The 23,753-nt window shown below is 40.4% G+C and overlaps 1 protein-coding gene across 1 annotated transcript in view; it reads right to left on the bottom strand.

The window, feature by feature from the left end:
- LOC122548904 (protein FAM135B-like) overlaps positions 1 to 23,753 on the bottom strand; it is a 372,254-nt gene that overhangs the window by 23,809 nt on the left and 324,692 nt on the right. The window contains exon 16 of the mRNA XM_043687860.1: positions 22,527 to 22,624. Within this exon, the coding sequence (XP_043543795.1) occupies positions 22,527 to 22,624 (98 nt within the window). The remainder of the gene's footprint in view (positions 1 to 22,526; positions 22,625 to 23,753) is intronic.

The raw sequence follows: 23,753 nt of genomic DNA, 5'->3' as shown, positions 1-23,753 counted from the left end.
AATTTACATCAGTGGGCCATAAGTAGCCCTTGAACATTTGCAAGTTCAGCTCAAGATACACAAGCAACACTTGTGTTTATGGTAATTTCTTCCAAGCACAGCAAATGTTGGAAAATTGGGCTATAAGCCATAGGTAATGTGCTACAATTTTTCAACATTCTCATCCATATCGAGTGGTAGTGTCTTCACGTACCTCAAATTAAAAGCAAGGGAAGCAAAGGTCTCTGAAGCATGATTTATGGCTCTTAGAATTGGGCTTTCAACATTTTTGAAGAGCAGTGTGTTTGGCTCTGCAGCTCTGAAGAGATTAGCTTCCCTTTCCTTTGCTGTTTTCCCTTTCTCCTGATGATTATTGTAGGGGGTGCATTGGTAGATTTTATCAACAACATTTATTATTGCAGTTTTTATTTCAATCACGTTGAAATGTTTCCTTTCTGTCTGAAAGAATATTCTTTCTCTATTATCTGAATAACCAGAAGTGGGCTATCTCTGACAAACTGACAGGATTTCAGCACAACTGGAGTGGATGCAGGAAAACAGGATTCAAGAAAAGGAGCTCTTCCAATTCTACCTTTCATAAAAGCAGCCTGAATCACAAAGCGCCTAAGAACAGAGTGCAGACCACGGTGGGCTACCAGTCAAAATTAATTTAAAGGTGAAGCATTTTTTGCTCCTGCAATACAGTATTGGTTGTAGTGTAACAGGTTGACAGGTGATGAGAAATTTGTCAGTTGTTGGAGAAAGGAAAATTGTACAGACAGTTGAAGCAGTGGAAGGTGCAGGACTGTGGGGAGAAATCATGGCTCTGTGAGTCTGCTCCCAAAAACAAAGCACGTGACACAACCGGCCTCCTCCTCCTGTACTATAAATTTAGATAGTTCCAAGGCAGATCAACAGACAGCTGATATGCACTGATCTTATTTCCCATTACACAACTCTTGAAACACCTAACCAACAATGCTTAGAAGCAATTGTCTCCACAGGCTCTAAATCAGTGGAGAGACAATTACAGAATCCAACCATATGCTATGCCGTCAGTAGTCAACGGCACTGCAGGCCTCAATATTTTTGGCTCCAGCTCATTTCAGCCGAGTATTACACTGTCAGCTTATGTAGCCACAATCAATGCAGCCAACAAGCAAGTGAAGCAACGGTTATGATCACAGCACTTTTGACTCATTTGTTGTTGAAAAGAAGCATGACCCTGCTTGCCAATATGACTCCTGTGTAGAAGAACTGATGCCACTCTTGCGATCATCTGTCCAGCAGATTCCTGCTCTTTAATTTTTGCCAACATGTCTTGTTTGCCCTGGCACTTCAACTTCACTGACTACATTCCCTCTGGTGGGTGTGACTGTGTTGGCACTGGTGTATGTTTGTGAAACACAGGACCTTTTGCAGCATAGTGTTGCTGTGATATGAAGGGAGATGATAGGAAGTCACTTTTCCAAGCTTAGACCAAACATAAAGGAGCAGGTGCTTCAAGGGACAACTTCGTGCAAGCCTCATGTTGGAAAATTCTACACGCAGGGAGCAAGAGCATGTGTGTCTGTGAATGTAAATTCTAACTTTCAAGGGAAGGGGCTGCAGGTGACTGAGCAAAATCACACAGGCCTCAACTGTTACACAGCAAAGGTTAACCATATTTAAACAGAAGTAGAAGTCCACACATTTAAGTGAGAGATTCATTTGTTTGCAACAGTGCATTAAACTCATTAAATTAGATTACTTAGTGTGGAAACAGGCCCTTCAGCCCAACAAGTCCACACCGATCCTCCGAAGAGCAACCCACCCAGACCCATTCTCCTACATTTACCCCTTCACCTAACACTATGGGCAATTTAGCTTGGCCAATTCACCTAACCTGCACAGTTTTGGGCTGTGGGAGGAAACCAGAGCACCCGGAGGAAACCCACTCGGACACGGGGAGAATGTGCAAACTCCACACACAGTTGCCTGAGGCGGGAATTGAACCCTGGTCTCTGGTGCTGTGAGGCAGCAGTGCTAACCACTGTGCCACCATGCCATGCCTTACAGGTTACAAGCTCTCCACATTTATTCAACTAATTCAAACCCAATTAACTCTTAACTAATATATACCATTCCATTATACCATTGTATCTCAGGTCCTCCTTCAAATCATATTAGATGACAACATCAGCTTCCACCAAACTACTCCTTGTTTCTCCTCCTACTTTTTTCCCATTGAAGTAGTAGCATCCACCTTTTACTTTCTTTCAACATTTTTGGCGTTTTTTTTTGGGATTCTGAAATATCTGCACAGAGGCCGGAATCCCATCACCAAGTCACTCTATATTGACAACCTGGGTCAATCAAGGATTTCTGTCAATGACATCTACCTGGTTCCAATCACAACACATTGCCCACTAGCTAGATTTTCTGTGGTTAGTTCTGAAAGAAGGAGAACTTTACATTGCAAATTCATTCTAACTAATTAAGGAGTAAGTTGATGCTTAAAAGTTGTTACTGTGTGATTTTGTACTAGTTATTGGCAGATCCAGCTCATGATAATCGTAAAGGAAACCTAGTCCTGTATGCTTAAATGCTGGTATCCTTTGCTTAAATATGGTCTTTGAGGTTTGGAGAGGTTTTCATTTTAGTGCCATTACCTCACTGTTATGTCACTGAGATCAACAAGATGTGTTACAAAGATATATATATATGAAAAACTTGAAATAAAATTCATATACACTTCATCTGCTGCAAGGGCAAACATTAAGTGACCATGAAGGCATCAGATTGCACATTCACTTCTTTAGGTTTTTGGGACAGCATATATTTGATGGACCGAACAACCTTCCCTCGTTTGAGGTTATTAAGAACTGTTTTATTATGATACAAAATGCACAATTCAATCTTTTTTTTCTCAAAGTTCACTTTGGTAAATTAGTAAAGTGTAAGATGCCTGGTGGAACCTAGGAAATACACTAAAATGACCTGCACTTTGTTGTCCTGCTGAATCCTGCCTGTGTTGGCTTTATCAGTAGTACTAGACAGAGTTAAGACACCTACTATAAAAAAGCAGAAGCATCTTTATAAATGAGATCAGATGAATTCTCTGCATTCTAGTTGAGAGTTAAAGTCTGTTCTGAGAAAGGGCCCCAGTGTGATTTACTACTAAATGAAAGCCTGTCAGAAGAGAATCAGGATGTGAATATTCTGACTTACATATCTGGTGTCTTGTGTATCCTTTACCTTTTTACCACAGTACTGGTGGCCCTGCTTTTTGACACCTTGACCATAGATTTTTTTGAATCAGAACAGAAAATGCTGGAGAAACTCAGCAGGTCTGGTATCAGCTGTGGCAAGAGAAACTGAGTTAACAGAGTCCAATAACTATCCTTTTGGAATGGAAAATGTTTCTCTCTCTCCACAGGTGCTGCCAGATCTGCTATGTTTCTCTGCCTTTTTAAGTTTTATTTGACTTCCAGCATCCGCGGTATTTTGTTTCATATTAGATTCAGGAGATCTTTCTATCTCCCTTTTGGATTTTAACTGTACTTGACACTGAGGTTTTTGACCAAGGTTTTGGTTACTCATCCTAAACACTGAAAACAGCCCCAAGTGTCTCAATCTTTCTATCTCCCTTTTGGATTTTAACTGTACTTGACACTGAGGTTTTTGACCAAGGTTTTGGTTACTCATCCTAAACACTCATTTTTGGCTCAGCTTTTGTATTTCTCTTGACTTCACTGAGCAACTGGTGATAGTCTTCTATGTCAATAATGTCATATTAATATCGTGTATGTGGTTACTGTTCTTACTAAGGTAGCTCCATGAATTATCTAAGAACTGGGTAATGATTTCTAAAAGACTAAATATTCGTGGTCACAAAATGTGGTGAAAATCTCTGACACAGGCCCAAATAATATTTTTATTCTTGTTCAATTCAATTCTCTCCATTAAAAAAAATTGATACAAAAGCTTTTCAACTGTTTTCTATTCCTCTGACCAGAGCAGTCTACATTCCCCAGTTTAGGCCACTAGTATTTCTACAGCAATGACCAGTGGGTAGACATTCTAGAAGTAAACTTACACTACAGTAAGAATTACCAAATAATTGTGCAGCATTTTACCTAAGGAGATTAAATAACTAGTATGCATGTCATGGTGAGTTAGATCATACATTTATAAAGAAAACAAACCTGATAGATTGCATGAACAATGAGATGTTTTCAGAACAGGGATTTATTACTAAGGTCAGCAACCCTGGACCCAGTGCTTCTCAACCACAGCTAACCATCTTCACTTTATCCTCCCACCCCAGCATTTCTTTTCCACTTGAGAAAAAAATCTTAATTACCTCTGGTACCCATTCATAATGTCCGCTTCAATGACTTTCCCTGATAACTTATTCCACAGTGCCATTATGCTTTGAGTAAAAAAAGTTCCACCTGAATGCACTCGTCCTCATTTCAAATTTGTTTCTTTGATACTTTGGATACTTTGCTATTTGTAATCTTGAAAGGTTTGATCAGGTCAAGTCAGGAGTTATTTTAAAATGAAAATAAGCCTTGGTGGCATTTTCTTGATATGATCAATTGTTATCGTGGAAGAAAAAAAAAGGAGCAAATTACTCATTATAAATCAGTTATATTGTTCTCTTTTCCTTTATTTTCTCAAGGTGTCAATTCACAAATATACAGTTACTTGCAACTTTTCAACATTGTGATCATTTTGCATTGGCATTTTGAATGACAAAAAACACCTTGAGGCATATCTATCTACTTTCCAAAGAAGAAAAAATAACCCAGGATCATCTACTATTAACTGCCTCTTTATTGACAAGCAGCCCTTAATACCACCTTACAATAATCAACTATTAATCACCCCTTGTTGCTTGTACCTTCAACTCCAAAAATGTACAAAGAGCTCAGGGATCTTTGACACCTTTCATTCAGCTGCATATGCTGATTTACCTCAATTCCCCCTGTGCACTGCTCACTTACTCTTAGTCATCAAGCCAGTTCTCACTCAAGCTCCTTTTCACTGTTCCCTTGAATCCATTAGACCAATTTCCTCCTCCATTGATCTCAATACAACAAAACTGTTGAGAACTTAACGAGGCTTAAAGGCTCCTGAATGTTAAAATTGACCCTTCTCAGGATTCCTTTTTAAAACTGGTATTGTCACTAATTCTTCACCTTGTTTTGTTTCATGTAAACTGCTATCCCACTTCCAAACTCTCCTCCTCACCATTTAACTTCTGACCTTATTAGAGACTTGTTCAAAAAAATGAGAGGTGAGGTGAAATAAGAGTGATTTCCTCAACATCAATGCAACATTTCACTGAGTATGTGATAGAGGCCCTCGAACAATGGGAATCAAAGAAACCTCTCTACTGATTGGAATCAGTAGAACAAAAGGAAGATGTTTGAGGTTGTTGGAAGTCACTAACATGAGCCTCCGGGATTACTGCAAGAGTTCCTCGGGATAGTATTCTTGGCTTGACCATCCTCAGTGGCTTCATCCATCATAAGATCAGAAGTGAATGTTCGTTGATGACTGTACCACATCCAGTATACTTCACGATTTCTCATAGTGAAACAATCCACGTCCATATACAACAAAACTTCCACAACATCAAGTCTTGGGTTGACAAGTGGCAAGTAACATTCATGCACCAGAATCAAGAAACTCCACACCATCCAAGACAAAGCAGCTTACTTAATTGGTACCTCGTTCACCATCTTTTAACATTAACTCCCTTCATCATGTAAGCATATTGGTAGTAGTGAATACCATCTACGAGATGCACTGGAGGAATTCACAACGATACCTTCCAAACATACAACCTCTACCACTTAGAAGGACAAGGACAGAAGTGGCATGGGAGCCCAATTCCTGCAAGTTCCCCTCCAAGGCATACAGCACCCTGACTCAGACCTGTATTACCATTCTGTCACTTAACTGGATCTCTGCTAATTACTAAGCATCTCCCTACACCTCAAAAACTGCAGCAGGTCAAGAAGGTAGCTCACCCTTGAGTGCGATTTAAGGATGAGCAAATGTACTTTGGTCTCGTCAGTAATACTCGCATCTTCATTCTAAAGAAACAAATCCTTGACCATATCTTCAATTCTTCAACTCATACCATTGTCTCTAACTTGTTTTTGTCCTTCTCTTGGAATCAAAACAGCCTTAGGAAAAATCTAAATGATATGACGTCAGTGCATTTTCCTTCTACTTCTACTTCTGCATCCTTTGACACCGTTAACTATAACTTTTTCCTTAGTGCCTTTTATCTCAGTGTCTGCTCTCACTTACCAGCACTTTCAGAGGTGATGGCCTCTACACAGCACTGGTCTATAAGAGAAATGAGTAAAAGTTGATTTTTGTAGCCTCACTTGTCTACAGTATATTTGTGTGGTAGAAATCTGCAATTGCGTCATAAAGTGATGAAAATCAAAAGCTAGTTGGTGAGCATTGCAAAAAAAGTTAATGTTTCAGCAGAGCTGCTGGATCTTTCATCAGTTCAACATCTTTGGTTCTCTAAGGGTTTAGTTCTTATTCTTTCATGGGGCATGAGTGCTCTGGCAACATTAGTATTTGTCCATTCGTGATTCCATTTGAACTGAATGGTTTTCCACAGCATATCAGAAGACAAATTAAGAGTTAAGTAAATTGCTGTAGGTCTAGAGTCACATGTGGGTCACACCTAGTTTAAAAAAAACAGCAGCTTTCCTTCATGGTGAACCAGATGAGTTTTAACGATGACTATTGGCAGTTTCATGGTTATCATCACTAAATCTAGCTTTTATTTCCAGACTTATTCATTACAGCATTAGTCTTCCGAATTACATATCCCTGACATATCACTACTCCATTGCCTTCCCTATTCTTCATATTGTTACATTTTATGTCAGCTGTTTCCTCTGCATAGTTCGAAGAATTTTGCAAAGCCAAGAGTTTTGCTTCCAAGAATACTTTCTGTTTACTTTTGACAAAGGCTGAGGTAGCGAGGCCAAGAAAGTTCAAATGATCTATAGATGTTTGACAAGCTCAGAGTTGGACAGATTATCTTGTAGCTTTTATGACTGGTTTTTATGGATTTCTGCACTTTAAAAGAATACCTCTGAGAAGTGCTCTGACATGAGCAGTCAACCTCAGATTTTATCATGAATTTTTTTAAAAAACATCTGAATCGTTTACTTTGCTCTGATGATCAAACTTTTTTCTCCAAGTCCCCATACAAACCATGGGCTGGATTTTAGACATATATCCTGCTTCTCCACTGAAAAGCCAATTGTGAGCCAGCTGACTTAGCTCCTGGCTACCCTACGGCACGAAAAGCAGCATTAATTGTCTCAGGAGAAAATTGGAAAACATGGTGGGCTGAAAGCTCTGTAGTCTCAACAGCGCTAGGATCAAGTGGTGGCCACAGCTGAGACTACAAGCAGTCCCTGAGAAGAACAACATTGGAGCTCAAGTCTGGTATTTTAGTTGTGGGTCACATGGGGTGAACCCAGCGAGAGATGGTCAGGAGTGTGGAGAATGGGGTTAGAGGGGCTGCTAAATTTTGATTTTGAGATGGTGGAGTGATCCCTCTAATTTTCACAGGCTGTGTCTTTAAAGGAGGTCCTCCCTTTCCTTCATGACAATAGGCTGCTCAACGTTACTGCCAGGTTATCTACCTTGCTTCCATTCACCCTGTCCCACACACACACAAAAAAAGTAGAGGCAAAATGAACCAGTCTTTATTTAAAAGGGGAAAGATTACCTAAAGCTATGGAACTGAGTAATGTGGAAGTCCTTGTCCCTAAAAACAAAACTACCATTCAATGGGAAAGGCAAATAAGATGCTGGCTATCATTTCAAAGGGAATATAAAAGTAGGGAGGCTTCGCTAAAACTACACAAGGCACTACTCAGACTACAGCTGGAATACTATGAACAGTTTTGGGCCCCTTAGCAAAGATATACTGGCTTTGGAGGCAGGCCAGAGAAAGTTGACGAGTTTGATACCAAGCGTGGAGGAATTGCCTTATGGGGTGGGGTTGAGTAGGTTGAGCTTGCACTCACTGGAATTTAGAAGAATGAGAGGCAATCTTATTGGAGTCTTAAGGTGATTTGGCAGGATAGTTGAGGAACGGTTGTTTCTTCTTGTGGGAGTGTTTAGGCCCAGAGGGCATAATCTCAGAATAAGGGGTCCCCTTACTCCTTATCAAAGAGAGATAAGGAATTTCTTCTGAGGGTAGTGAATCTATGGAATTCTTTACCACAGAGGACTGTTGAGGCAGAGGTCATTAAACATGTTTAACAATGAGGCAGATTTTTTTTAAAATCAGGGAGTCAAGGGTTATTGCAGAAAAGTTGGGAAAGTGGAGAAGGTGGTTCAGATCAGCCATGATTTCATATGAAGGGCTGAATGGCCTACCTTTGCTCCTATGTCTTCTGGTCTTAAGTGGTCATTAAGGCCCTCAGTGGATCTAAGGGTTGATGGGTTGTCTGATAGCATTTCTGCTGACTATAAAATCCAACATGAGTTGGCGGGTAAGAGGGAAGGTCACCGCATTATTTCACACCTTCAGTTTCAGCAGCTTAAATTGTGAAGTCTAGCTCCATGATTCAATCGAAATATCATCATTTTTTTAAGCCATAAAAACAAATTGCTGAAAGTACTCAACAGGGTGCGTAACATCTATTAATGAAAAAACAGTTAATGTTTCAGGTCTGTGGTCATTTAACTTGTCCATTTTTGTAATGCATACCTTGGATAGCTGTTCCCAGTACTGACTGCGAATGTAGCAAACATTATGCTCTGAGTTTCGGTTCTAGGTTCAGTGTGCAAATTGGGACATTTCCCAACTCTGCAAACTCAACCTGGGGAATAGTGGTCCTGAATGTCAGCTTTTCATGCCGGGGTGATGGCATTCCCTGGTAAGCAACCCCAGAATGAGAGCACAGGCTGCCAATTGCAGAGGCAGGTTGTGAGAAAGCTTTCCCTCAGTGTTTAATGACAATAAAAGAATGAATGAAGTAAGGAACATTTTCTTAGCTCTCAAACCTAACCTCCCAGCTCTTGTAGCACACTCTCTCCATGCTGTAGCTACATGAAACCATGACTCCTCATACCCTCCATGCCAACCTTGACCTTTGCCCAACCTTCATGACCTCTCATGCCCTCCATGTGCTGCACTGCTCATCCAGATCTGGGTCCTCTGCCAACTTACTACCAATTTATGGCCCCCATATAGCAATTACTGAACATACAGCTGCAGTGACCACCATAGGTAGAACTCAGGACCCATGTAGAAATGAGAATTTAATTTTCTATTAAATAAAGTTTGAAGCTTGTGTGCACACTTCAGTATATTGGAAAAAGAACACTGATACGCATAAAAACCTTTTACTACCTTCACTTTCCTTCAACTAGATGGAGTTTTATAACAATAAACATTTAATGCAACTACACAATTCCCTCATAAAAATGGATTACTGCCCCATTTCAAAAGCCTGTTACAATTTGTGGCTGTCAATCAAACTGACAAATTACAGGAACCTGACTATGTTAATGGGTGGTTGTGAAACCAAAAGCATAACATCAATCTAATTACACAAATTCTCATAGATATGGCAACAGAGTGAACTGGCAAGAAACGAAGACACATTTTCCAAATATTTATAGGTCAGAATTTTTAAATCGCTTGACAGCTCCCATTGACAGGTGATTTTGCAAGTCCTCTTGAAATTTCTCACTGCTCCTCTTTATAGTGCCCTTTGACATTTTTGTCAGCTACACTTCAACATGATTCTTTGACAGGACCTCTCAACAGTTTTGATAGGGTTTCTTGACAGGAGCTGCTGAAAATCCTGACAGTTCATTGTTGTCAGAATTGTTGCCAGTTCCAATCAGCTTGACAGAAATTTTATATGTTGCCTACTTCAAAACCATTTTAGAGTGCATCTTTTCTCTCCAAAGGGTTACCCTGGCTATCTAAACAAGTCTACAAAGTTCTGACCTGCTCATACCAGAGGAAATCCGAATAAGTTGAGCAAACCAAGGGTACTAAATTCAGTGACGTAAGAACATAATTTAAATGGCTATCTGCCACTTTCACTCAAATGGTGAGACTCTCTGTCATGCGAAAATTCTGGTCTTTCGCATCTAGAGAACCAAGTTCGGAAGATATGGGCCAGAATGCAATTGACCTATAATCTACGTAAAAAGAACTAAGAATTCAACCAGCCTGCACCCCAAACCCCACAACTCAGAGCATAAAGATCCTTCTGTATCAGGTGATTAATTGATTTGTGGTATATTCACCTCCACAATCTTGCCCAGACTTTAATCTGTGTTTTCTTTATGAATGATTTACGGACATAAGTGGAACTTCACCTTCGTTTTGCTTGAATCCATATTGTTACTGTCTAACCAGTTTAATTATAAAGCAGGATTCCACACTGCCAAAACATGCTCTCAGATCAGAAGCCAAAAAGTAAAGGATCTGGAGCAGGTCAGACGTTCAAAGCAAAATGCCAGGAGTGTGAAGGAGAGAGATGAAGCATTGGGAGCAAACTAAACCAACCATAGAGAAAATCAGAGAAACATTAGTATTAACTCCAAGTGAGGAGTGATTGAACCCAAGGCACTTAAAACAAACAGGTTAAAAAATCAAGATACAATTGTTGTATATTGTATTTTTATCAACAGATCAATTGGTTCTAGAGATCTGAAATAAGGGATCATTAGCCTCAGGGAAAAGGGTACAACAGAACAAAATTCATGAATATAAAAGGACTTGAATAACAAGTACCTGGTGTTTTCTTTCTCTCTAGATCAGGAACAAGTCTATTTTGTTAAATTTCAATTATATGGCTATAGAGAACATATCCTCAAGGAAGAGGAGCAGGCAATACAGCCCCTCAAACCTGCACAGGTATCTCCATCAGTCATATTCCCCCTCATGAGCACGTTACTAATGTGTGAGAATTCTTGAGCCGGTTCCACTATTAAGTATGATCATGCTGATCTCATCTTGGCCACAATTCTAAACTTCTGCCCATTCTCCATAACCATTTAACTAATCACTAATTCAAGGAGATGGACAGATTACTCAGTATAACTGAGTACTTTGGTACCTGTGAAATGCAAATGTTGCCAGCCCCAGGGGGTTTCTCATGTTCCTGACGCACACATGTGCAGTGGGTGTTGTCAGCCTGAGGAAATTGGGCTAAAATGTTTGCAGCTCAACCATTTTTTCATTATAACGCATCTGTGATTGCTACATGGATAGTACGTCCTGGAGAGATCACTCCTCAGCATAGAGTGTCACAGCAGAAAAACAGAAGGCAGGTTGGTTATGCAGCAATCCGGAGTGTACCTTGTATTTTTACTAGTATTCAGTTGTGAATATTGACATGAGAGATACTTCCCCTGCCAGAGAAGAACAAATCCTGTAGCTCACCTACACAGGGCTGTAGAGGTAACACAAATCGGAAGCAAGGTTAAAAAAGCAAGTTTTCGAATCACAAGATCACACACTGAGAACAGGCCCCTTGGCCCAACAAGTCTGCACTTCCAAATAGTTCTTGGGATGCGAATAATGCTGATTCAGTCAGAATTTATTGTCCACCCCTAATTTCCATAGTAACGTGCTTACTAGCGACACTGCTACTGATGGAGTAGCACGCATCCAGAAAGTGAGTTCTGTCTCTGGCCGACTCCATTGTCAGATCTAAAATTACCATGGCTTTAAACTGAAGACAAAGAATAATCCCTGTAAGTCTGTTTTCTTATCAGCTTGCTCTAAGTACAGAACTTGGTGAGACAAAGCTCTGGAATGCTTTCACCAAAGACCTGAATTTCTGCCTGACAACTGAATGGCAAGACGACAAAGTCTGAAACAGCGAGGACCATCAGCATAAGGGCACGATAGCATGGACGCCACTTTCGATTTAATTTAGCCAGGTAGGTCATAAGGACAACAAAAGAATCCTCAAGCAGATCTTTGGAGAATGGTCTCAGGGCAACATCAAAGAGGACAGTATAAATGATACAATGACAGCCTTTTTTTGGGGGGAAAAAAAAGCTTTCCTGCATTGCAGACTACTTCCCTTGGCAGAACATTAAAATTGCTTAACCATGTGGAGACAAGCATTGAAATTTAGTTCACTCTGTCTGGACGACGAGCTACAGCAAACCCACAACAACCAATGAGTTTAAAGACAGGCCAGAGGTAGTACAGCAGTCGCAATTTTGTCAAGAACTAACACTGTCAAAGTGATCTGGCCATTTTGTGGAATCCATAACAATCCCACATCGTATGCTTCAGTCACGAGGATCTAAAAAAGACAGTTAAGTTACTTATAGCTTGAAAATACTCAAATAATGAGGAGTCTACCAAAAGAGAGGGTTAAAACAATGACTGCAGATGCTGGAAACCAGATTCTGGATCAGTGGTGCTGGAAGAGCACAGCAATTCAGGCAGCATCCGAAAGAGAGGGTTGGCAGGCTTTGGGGAGTCAGCAGGTTAGTTGCTCACTGCAGGACTCCCAGCCTCTGCCTTGTTCTGATAACCACAGTATTTATAAGGCTCACCCAGCTCACCCATTCCTGAAGAAGAGCTCATGCCCGAAACATTGATTCTCCTGCTCCTTGGATGCTGCCTGACCTGCTGTGTTTTTCCAGTACCACACTTTTCAGCTCACCCAGCTCAGTACCAATAAACACCAACAGGAGATGGTTAGAATCTCTTGTTGATAGTGTTGAAACTGCTGTGAATTTTCATGTTTGGGCTTTTAACAAATAACAACCATGCTTTACAACTGCCAGACAATGGTCTGTTTTTAGATATTTTCTGATCAACCTGTTTAGAGATTATTACATACCTTTTTTGAATAGGTGGAACTCTAACCTGGGCCTCCTGATTGGGAGGTCAGGACTCTACCATTGTGTTGTAAGAGACCTGTAATGACTTGTTTGCATGCATATTCACTGTTGGCATTAATACAAACATTCAAGATAGAAACAGCAACGAGCCGTTTGGTCCCCTCTGGATAATCCATCACTTAATAACATAATTGCTGAACTAATTGTAATTTCAACCTTACATTCTCACCTAACTCAATAACCCAGGTACTAAGATAACACGGTAGCTCACAGCAACAGGAACCTGGGTTCAATTCCACCCTCAGGAGACTGTGTGTGGAGTTTATACATTCTCCCTGCGTCTGTCTCCAATGCTCATTCCAAAGATGTGCAAGGTAGGTGGATTAGCCATGGGAAATGCAAGCTTATAAGGATGGGAAGGTGGGGAGAGTTTGGACGGGATTCTCTTCAGAGGGTTGATGTGGACTCTGTGTGGAAGGAGGCCGTTCAACCCATCGGGATTTTATGAACCCTTCAACCCCTTGAATACCAAGAATATACAAACATCCATGGAGCGAATGCTATTTGCTACTTAAGTCATAGAGATGTACAGCACAGTAAAAGACCCTTCAGTGCAACTTGTCCATGCCAACCAGATATCCTAAACTAATCTAGTCCCATTTGCCAGACCTTGTCCCATATCCCTCTAAACCCTTACTATTCATTTATCCATCCAGATGCCTTTTAAATGTTGCAATTATACCAGCCTCCACCACTTCCTCTGGCAGCTCATTCTATACACGCACAACTCTTGACACAAAAACGTTGCCCCTTAGGTCCCTTTTAAATCTTTCCTCTCTCACCCTAAACCTATGCCCTCTAGTTCTGGACTCCCCCTCAGCCCCTAATTTAATAACCTCTATAAAGGTCACCCATCAGCCTCCTTCGGTCTAAGGAAAACCATCCTAGCCTATTCAGCCTCTCCATGTAGCTCAAATTCTCCAACCCTGGCAACATCCTTGTAAATCTTTTCTGAATCCTTTCAGGTTTCACTACATGCTTCCGATAGGAAGGAGACCAGAACTGCATACAACATTCCAACTGTGGCCTAACCAATGTCCTGTACAACTGCAACATGACCTCCCAACCCCTACACTCAATGCTCTGTCCAGTAAAGGGAAGCATACCAAACATCTTCTTCACTATCCTATCTACCTGCAACTCCACTTTCAAGGAGCTATGAACATTCACTCCAAGATCTCTTTGTTCAGCAACACTCCCTCGGACCTTACCATTAAGTGTACAAGTCCTGCTCTGACTTGCTTTTCCAAAATGCAGCACCTCACACTTATCTAAATTAAACTCCATCTGTCACTCCTCAGCCCATTAGCCCATCAGATCAAGATCCTGTTGTAATCCGAGGTAACCTTCTTCACTGTCCACTTCACCTCAAATTTTGGTGTCATCTGCAAACTTACTAACTATACCTCCTATGTTCACATCCAATCATTTCTATAAATGATTAAAAGCAGTGGACCCACCACTGATCCTTGTGGCACTCCACTGGTCACAGGCCTCCAATCTGAAAAGCAAACCTCCACTATCTCCCTTTGCCTTATACCTTCAAGCTAGTTCTGTATCTAATTGGCTAGTTCTCCCTGTATTCCATGAGATTTAACATTGCTAACCAGTCTCCCATGAGTAACCTCATCGAATGCCTTACTGAAGTCCATACAGATCACGTCCACCGCTCTGCTCTCGTCAATCCTCTTTAGATTTTTTTTGAAAAAGTAACAATCGGGTTTGAGAGACATGATTTTCCATGCACAAAACCATGCTGACTATTCCTAATCAGTCCTTGCCTTTCCAAATATATGTAACTCCTTCCCTCACGATTCCCTCCAACAACTTGCCCATCACCAATGTCAGCCTCACCAAATTATAGTTCTCTGGCTTTCCCTTACCACCTTTCTTAAACACAGACACCATGTTAGCCAGCCTCCACTCTTCCGACACCTCACCTATGACTATCAATGATACAAATATCTCAGCAAGAGGCCCAGCAATCACTTTGCTAGCTTCCCACAAAGTTCTCAGGTACTCTTGCTCAGGTCCTGGGGATTTATCCACTTATTTGCGTTTTGAGACATCCAACATCTACTCCTCTGTAATATGGACTATTTTCAAGGTGTCACCATCTTTTTGCTCACATTCTATATCTTCCATGTCCTTCTCCACAGTTAACACTGATACAAAATACACATTTAGCATCTCCTGTGGTTCCACACATAGGCTGCCTTGCCGATCTTTGAGGGGCCCTATTCTCTCCCGAGTTACCCTTTTGTCCTTTTAATATATTTATAAAAATCTTTTGGATTCTCTTTAATCCTAGTTGCCAAAGCTATCTCATGTCCTCTTTTAACAGCCCAAACCTGAATGCTCATCAGAGTTTCATGTTTCAGAGAACTAACAGGTATTTCTGCCAAAATTAACTCCAGATTGGTACAGTTCCTCTCTCCTTCCTGGGCCAATCACACCTCTGACACAATTTTACAGGTTCTGAGGGGAGTAGGATGAACCATGAGAGATTGTGGTTCACATCAATACCAACAACAGGTCGAAAGGGGGATGATATTCTGCAGGCAGCGTTTAGAGAGCTGGCGAAAACTGAATGAGTTCCAAAAGGTAGTAATTGCTGTGTTACTCTTGAGGCCACGGATTCATGATCACAGAACCAAGGGGACAATGCAGATAACATTTGGCTGTTATAACGGTCCTCGGGTAATGAGGCCTAGACAAACTTGAACTGTTGCACCTCCAAGGAATGGGCACCATTGTGGCCAAGAAGCGCAGGATATCTGACAAGGGGATAGGAATCAAAGAATAGGTTCAAAGAGATGACAATTTATGTGCGAGTGAAAAGAGGAAGCAAAGACTAGAAAATAAACAAAATCAACAGCTTCATGCTGGCTAGTCCAGTGAACCAAGAAATGAAAGAACAAATGGCAACTTGGGTATTAATTTTTATCTCAGGCAGCCCACTCCCCAGCACTGGGATCTTCAAATACAGACAATATCAAGCAGCTGAGATTTTGCATTACATGTTATTTTGTAACAGCACCTGGAACAGGACTAAATTGACTAAATCTCTGCTCAAATGAGAAATAAATCAATACATTTTCTCCTCCTGAAGGCACTGACTCTACACTGTGGTTCCACAAGCCTCAGCCTGTGTGTTCTTTGAATGCAAGTAGTGCCAATCATTATTGTGGAACATAGTCTGACATCCTCAGGTATGCACTTGCTGCCACAGTCATTGGATACTGAGTAGGAGCCCTGCCTTGCCTAACTAATGGAGTAGTGACCTGAACGCAGCACCCTTATCAGCAACATAAGGTTAGGTGCTTAGCTGCAGCCAGGTAATTGAACCAAGCAGCTATCTGACACAAATACCACAGCTACTCAGTATAACTCAAAAGGGCAAATTCTTGTCTTGCAACGGAGATGCAAATCAAAGCATAAAATTGAATTGCGATTTCGTCAGTTCAGTTTTGCTCCTGTTGCTGTCACAGATTTCACCACAATAGTGACACTGATGACCAACCCTGAGCAATGAGACATTCTGTGTGGGAAGTTCCTGGCTCCAGAAATTAGAACTAAAGTGGCCATATGTTCCTTCAATTTATTTGCCTTGTTCACCAAAACTCCTGTTTTGAACCATCCAACATGAAGTTGTCAATTATTCTATTTATTTTCTTGTCTTTGTTTCCTCTTCTTTTCACTCGTTCAAATTTCTTGCTTTTTCCAATGTTGCTTTCTTCCTTCTGAGTATTTTGTCAAATTCTTTTCCTTGTGTCGGATGAGGTAACCTTGAGCAAACATATCATGTGCAAAGCTCCCCATGGCAACAGTGGTGAATTTTTAGTTTTCATTCGCTGGGAGAGCAATTTTCCTTTGCCATTGTCATCCCACACCCTTTCTGTATGGTGGGCTTGTTTTGGGATCACCACTGTGAAGTCCACAGGAAAATGGTACGACTCCTCGAGAATTCTTATGTGCAGGAGAGAGTTTTGGAAACCTTAAAATAAAAATGCACCACCCCAGAGAGTTTGTGACCACTGGGGAAATTATTCTGACGGGTTGTGAAATTGCTGAACCATAAGTCTGCAATGCACTAGTCGCAATAATTACAACTATTAGATGCTGCAATCTAAGATAGATGTGTTTTTAATTCAGTTTGATTCATAATAGGAATCTGTTCTGCAAATGCAAGTTGACCCTTCCATTGCCCATCATTGCGTAAGTGTCGTCTCTCACTAAAGAACGTTTACTGATGGGGAAAGTGTCACAACATATAGGAGATGGAGGGTAAGGTCTCGTTAGCCTCTGTTGCCAGGTTTTATGGCACAATTTTTTTTTAAACAACAAATTTAACTTTCTTTTGAAAGTTGAAAAGAATGTTACCTGTTCAATTCCACTAACAGGCACTCTGCTTTGAAATGAAACATTGGCCTACTCCTGTTCCTATGTTCATTCAGCCCATCATGATGTTCTGCTCTCCATCGTGATCATGGCTGATCCTCTATCTTAAAGTCATACGACTTGACAATTTTAGTTTCTAGAAGTCTTACTTATTAAATATATTCAGTGATTTCATCTTCACAGCCTTTTTTGGCAGAGAATTGCACAGGTTCACTACCCTCTGAATGACAAATTGCTCCACATTCTGTCCAAAATAGCATATGGCATACACAGAGACTGTGAATGTTTGTTCTGGTCAAGGGGAAATATAACCCTGCACCAATCTGTCCAGCCTTGTCAGAATTTTGTATGTTTCAACAAGGTCCTTTCTCACTCTTCTAAGCTCCAGTGAATACAGGCCCAGTCCTCCCAGTGTCTCCTCATATGATTGGCCTACCATTCCATGAATCAGTCCAATTAGCTTTTGCTACACTCTGTCTATGGGAAGCATATTTTTTCTCGGATCAGGAGACCAAAACTGCACACATTACTCTGAATGTGGTCTTACTTAGGCCCTGTTCAACACAGCAATACACCCTTGTTCCTGTACTCCATTTTCCTGCAATGGAGGTTAACATGCCACTTGCCTTCCTAGCTGCTTGCTTACCTTCAATGACTGGTGTGCTAACACCCAGATTCCTTTGCACATCAAGCTTTCCAAATCTCTCACCATTTCAATAATACTCTGCCAGTCTGCTTATCCTACTGAAGTGAACAACTTCACATTTATCCATGCTGTACCTCATCTGCCATGCATCTGTACATTTAATTAACTTGTCAAAATTATCCTGTAGCCTCTTTAGCATCATCAGCAAACATGTAAATATTCCATCAATCAAATTGTTGATATATATTGTGAACAGTTAGACCCAAGCACTGGTCCCTGTGGCACCCCATTCCACAAATGAACTATTTATTCCTTTTGTTTTCTGTCTGCTAACCAATTCACCTTCCTTGCTGGTACGTTACCACTGATCCCACGTGACTTAATTGCGCACCATACCCTGGGAATTTAATCAAAATCATTCTGAAAATCCGAATACACAACATCCATTGATTTTCCTTTGTCTGCTCTGTTACTTATGTCCTCAAAATAAACTCCTATAGGTTTGTCAAACATGATTTGCATTTTGTAACTCCATGTCAATTTTGTGTAATTGTTAGTATTTTCTAAGTGTCCTGTTATGACATGCCTTCTAACAGACCCCAGCATTTTCCCTACTACCAACGTTAAATTAACCAGTCAGTAATTCAGTTTCTTCCTGCTCTCCTTTTCTAAGTAGCCAGGATTGTTCCAGAATCCACAGAATTTTAGAGGACAAATGAGAAATCAGCTATTTCCACACCATTTCCTGTAGTATCCTGACCTGTACATTGAGGCCCTGGGGGTACATCACCCCTCAGGCCTACTTTTTTTCTCCATCACATTTTAAAAAAAAACTAATACTTTCAATTTCTCCTTTCCAAAAGACCCCTGCTGCCCCAGCACTTATGAGAAATTACTTGTGTCTTCTGTGAATGAAGCTGGTTAATTGTTCTATCATTTTCTTGATTTAATTCTCCTGTTTCAGACTGTAAAGGGTCTACATTTCTCTTCACAAATCATTTTATTTTCATATAGTTACAGAAAATCTTGCAGTCTGTATGTATGTTTGTTGCAAATTTGCAATATTTTGTTGACTCCATATTAGTTTAAAGCAATATAGTTGGAATTTCTTTTTAAATAGTATTTTTAGCCATTCTGAATGCTTGGTTGGATTTCAAAAGCTTCCAGTCATTTCAGTTCAGCAGGTAGTCTAGTGATCTGAGAAACACCAGAACATTTAATAATAGGCTGTAATACCAACAGGTAACTTTAATGTGGACTCTTGTTTGTCTACAAGCCTAATTAGTCCCAAAAAATTCTATTTAAACTAGCATTTTCTTCTTTTGCTTTCTAGTATCAATAACAATGTTTTTGAATTCAGGGTATTATTAAATTGTTAGAACATTGAACCAATCTTAAATAATTAGAACAATGATTTTAACATTCCTATTGATATTGCAAAAACCCAAGGACTGCTCATATTTTATATACTGAGCAAAAACTGAAGATTGCATGGAGATTTGAGGAGACTTGGGGGTGACATGGGCAACCTGAAGTGTTATGGATTGGCATAGATTGGCATGAATGGCATGGCATAAAGGAATTAGAATGGCATGAAGGGTCGTCTGGTGACAAGAGAATTGGATAGAGAGGTGGTGCGAATTTGGGAGCTGGGCTGTTGTGTTGGACAACGGAGTACTACTTTCCAAGCAACTCAGCCCCCACACCCACAATCTCCTCACAGACTTCAATGCTTGCAAAATATAACATAAATCTGACTCCTGAATGAAAAACAAAAACAGAAGTCCCAGGCAAAATGACCAATGGTCAGTTGTCCATTCTGGGATGTATACAAATTAGGTTTTCCAGGTGATTCCAGACTAGGATTTAGTCTAGGACTACAATTCCAATCTAAAATTTGAAACTGTGGCCTAGATATTTCAAGACAATTGACAGCACCAAGACTACAGGGGCACAAGGAACGATCCCTGTGGCTGAGTGGTTAGACTAGAGGTAAACCTAATACTCGGCCCCAGGGCTCATTTCAGTGAGACAAGTGAGTTGTGAAGAGCTGCTGGGAAACTTGCCCAGAAAGGGGCTTTAAACTCAAGCCATCAGAACATAGAACATTACAGTGCAGTACAGGCCCTTTGGTGCTCTACGTTGCGCTGACCTGTGAAACCTATTTGAAGCCCATCTTACCCACACTATTCCATTTTTATCCACCTTTTATCGAACATCCATTTAAATCCCCTTAAAATTGTTGCGTCTACTACTGTTGCATGCAGGGCATTCCATGCCCTTACTACTCTCTGAGTAAAGAACATACCTCTGACATCTGTCCTCTTTCTATCACCTCTCAATTTAAAGGAGACTGTAAAAGGCGAAGCAGAGGTGATCATGAGGAAATGGCCATTAAAGGCTGAGTAAACAGGCAGGCATAGATAATCAATTTGCCAGTGGGTGGGTAGGGAGAATGAAGATATAATTTTAATGTTGTGGTGGAATGACCACCCCACTTCTACTAGTTACATGTTCAGCATACTTTTTTTAAATTTAAAAACCAAACTATTGGCGTACACAAAGAAATGCAGAAACTCGATTAATGAAGGGCTGGGGTGGGGTCCATTACTTAGCTTATACCAATATGGTGTGCAGTGTCAGTACACTTGTGGCTTTGAATGAATCTAAAATGCCATATTGCAAGCTACACTAGTTTGAGAAAAATGGGCACGATGCCCATGAAATTCTCAGCCTTTATGTCGAGGAATGAAAGAATAGTTTATATTGATTTCCAATTGAAAAGAAGGCAGCACTCTGAACAAAATGTACTCTTCCCCCTTCTTGTAATTTTAAACTGAGGATGTTCTCTGACTTGCAATTGACAACAATCAGCAAGAACGAGTGCAGGGTAATCTCCTGGCAATAAGCAGTTGCTGACAATTACTCTGCAGTTGTGAATAAAAAGAAACAATCCATTTTCAAACTTGTTCTTTCCACCTCTTTGGAGGAAAGGCAGAAATGAGTGACAGCTGGGAGCTAGATAATTACTTGTGTGTTTCAAAGCTTGCCCCTTTCTGTTCACACAGGTCCGCATTCAACAATTACAGAGAGTGCATCATTTGCTGAGTGAATTGGATATGATCTATTATGTCCGCCTGGTATGGTCTCTAGAGGGACATGGAGGAGAGGCAAGGAACGGTCTGTAAATCGAGGCAAACATTTTGCGGGGACAGCATTTTAGACAATCTGCAACGTGAAATGATTTTTGAGCAAACTATCACTTTATGATGGACATGGTGACTCACTACAATTTGATGGCAATTCTTCCCAAAGGCATTAGTGCAGTTAACTTATTTTTATATATATTGCTTTGTCCAACAAAGCATAGCTGCTGCAGATCTGTGCAATTATTTCTTAACTTTCCACTATATTTGTTTGTCTGTACTTTGTGCTCATGACGAGGAGGGGATGCAATTCATATTCTGAGAACACTTTTTTTTTTTCTCCAGGCAATTCTTCCCAGGTTGGGTAATAACAGTAGAATGTGGTCTCACTGTTACATTCTAAGTTTTGACCCATTCTAAATGGCTGGAGGGAGGGTCAAAACATTTTACGTAGGGTGGAAGGGGATGTTTATATATATAAAAAAAAAGGAGCACTTGATCCAAAAGTGCTCACATCTCAGACATATTTAAGTTCAAGGGACAGAAAAAGATCCCAATCACTGATCATGCTCTCATTACTGCTGGATAACCTGCCATGTATCCCACAGAATTGAGACAGAGAATAAATAACCATGCTGTTGGATTTGGAGATGCAGGTGTTGTACTGGGGTGTACAAAGTTAAAAATCACACAACACCAGGTTATAGTCCAACAGGTTTAACTGGAAGCACACTAGCTTTCGGAGCGACGCTATTGGAGCTATGCACCAGAATGCAGTATTACCAAGCTCCGCAGAAGTGCAATGGGTGGATTGCTTAAGTGGTTTGTGTACTGAGTTCTCTTCAATCTAAATTGCAGTGAGAGCATACGAGGAGCTGGTCAGAAGGAACACTTGCCCCACTTACTTGAAAACCCTCTGTAAATCCTCATGCATTATTTGTCTTGCAGATATTCTGAGCTGTCACCTTTTACGTGCAAAGGAAAACTCTTTGTACTCTATCCTAGGATGTCAGAATGCCCAATTCAGGAGAGTAACAAGACTGTCAACACCATAGAATCTGTGACCTATCTGATGGAGACCACCAAAAAAGGATTAGATTAAGATCATCCGTACTCAAATTTTGATAGCATACTTGCAGGCACCAGCATAAAGAAGCATACAGTCTCCAGTCTCCCACAGATGTACCAATAGATTAAAAGGAAGATGCACCGAAACAACATTTAGCCACAATTAAAAATGGAATCGTCTACCAAGCATGTCATATGAAATTGGCTTTATTACATGCTATGCATGTCTATAAGGTTTCTGCACTTTATTTTTGTTTAAATATGTGAAGTAAATGACTTACTTGCTAGTTACACCCATGCAATTTTGATTCTTTTCAATAGGAAACATTATACAAAAGAGTTGTGACATTTACCTTATTCTAGATATTGTCAGATTGTAGAGATGGATATGTTGAATAATTTCATCCAAGAGTCGATCAGTCATTGCATCAAAATCAGCAAAGGTGTCGCTCTGCAGACAAATGCAAAGAGCAAAATCAAATAAAATAAATACAGAAAAATGGATCACAGCACGAAGATTATGAGTCACCTCACTTTGAGCAGCTTGTATCTACGTTCAGGAACGTAAATCTGACAACAATTTCTTTTCTACTTTTCACTTTCCCTCTGTTCGTTATAAGCAATTATTCATTCACATTTCACTATTTAACTTACTGCTGTGCAAAATTCAAAGGTACAATTGCAGCTCCTTCCCACTCATTCCCTCCCATGCTACAGACAATCTCGGTTGAAATTTGCCGTGGTAATTCTACTTGGGCAATTTACCAGAAAAGTGTTTCATTTAATGCTAGACTTTTCTCCCATCAAAAGATAACCCAATCTACTGAATTTATTTATAATCTTAAATTGTTCTATGAAAGCTACCAGTTGCTGTGTTTCTCCTGTTAAGCCCTTGTGTGCATCTTGTCTCATAACCTTTAGCTCCACAGTGACCTCCTCCACCTATCTTTTCTGCCCCAAAGCCCTCCTGAATACAAGATTTTGGTCACTCCTCCAAATATCTTTTTAACTTGGCCATCAGTTTTATCTGATGCCTCTGTGAAGAGCTTCAGGGCATTTTCCATTGAAAGATCAGTGTAAATTCAAGCTGCTGATGTTCTTGTGCAGTTTATGGATGCTGTTTAAACATGTGTTGATGCTTCCTTTCAGGTAACACTCTAATAAGGGGCATCCAGTCAGGTGATACGTTGGGAGTAAGGAAAAGCTTTTCCATACAATGAGTACTAAGGGGCCAAAATGTGTTGCCTGGAGGGGGAGGCAGGTTCAAATGAGATATTCAAGAGGACATTGGACAAGTACTTGAATAGCAATAATGTGGAAGGACGTGGGGAAAAAGTACGCAGTTGCTAATAGGTAATGGAGCTCATTTCAAAGGCCAATGCAAATGTGATGGGCTGAATAAGCTTCTGTGCCTTAACCCTTCTGTGAATAGAACAGATCAGAATGGAAAGGGTTAATCCAAGCAGTAGCATAGATCCTGCTACAGAATTGAGAGATGAAACCTGCTGGGTAATACATCTGAGGTTTTTTTGTTAGACAAAGTTACTGAGTGTAGCTGTGAAAAATGTTACTTTTTATCT

The sequence above is a fragment of the Chiloscyllium plagiosum genome, chromosome 4 (assembly GCF_004010195.1).
Source record: "Chiloscyllium plagiosum isolate BGI_BamShark_2017 chromosome 4, ASM401019v2, whole genome shotgun sequence".
NCBI lineage: Eukaryota > Metazoa > Chordata > Chondrichthyes > Orectolobiformes > Hemiscylliidae > Chiloscyllium > Chiloscyllium plagiosum.
This window is presented reverse-complemented; position numbering and strand designations above follow the sequence as displayed.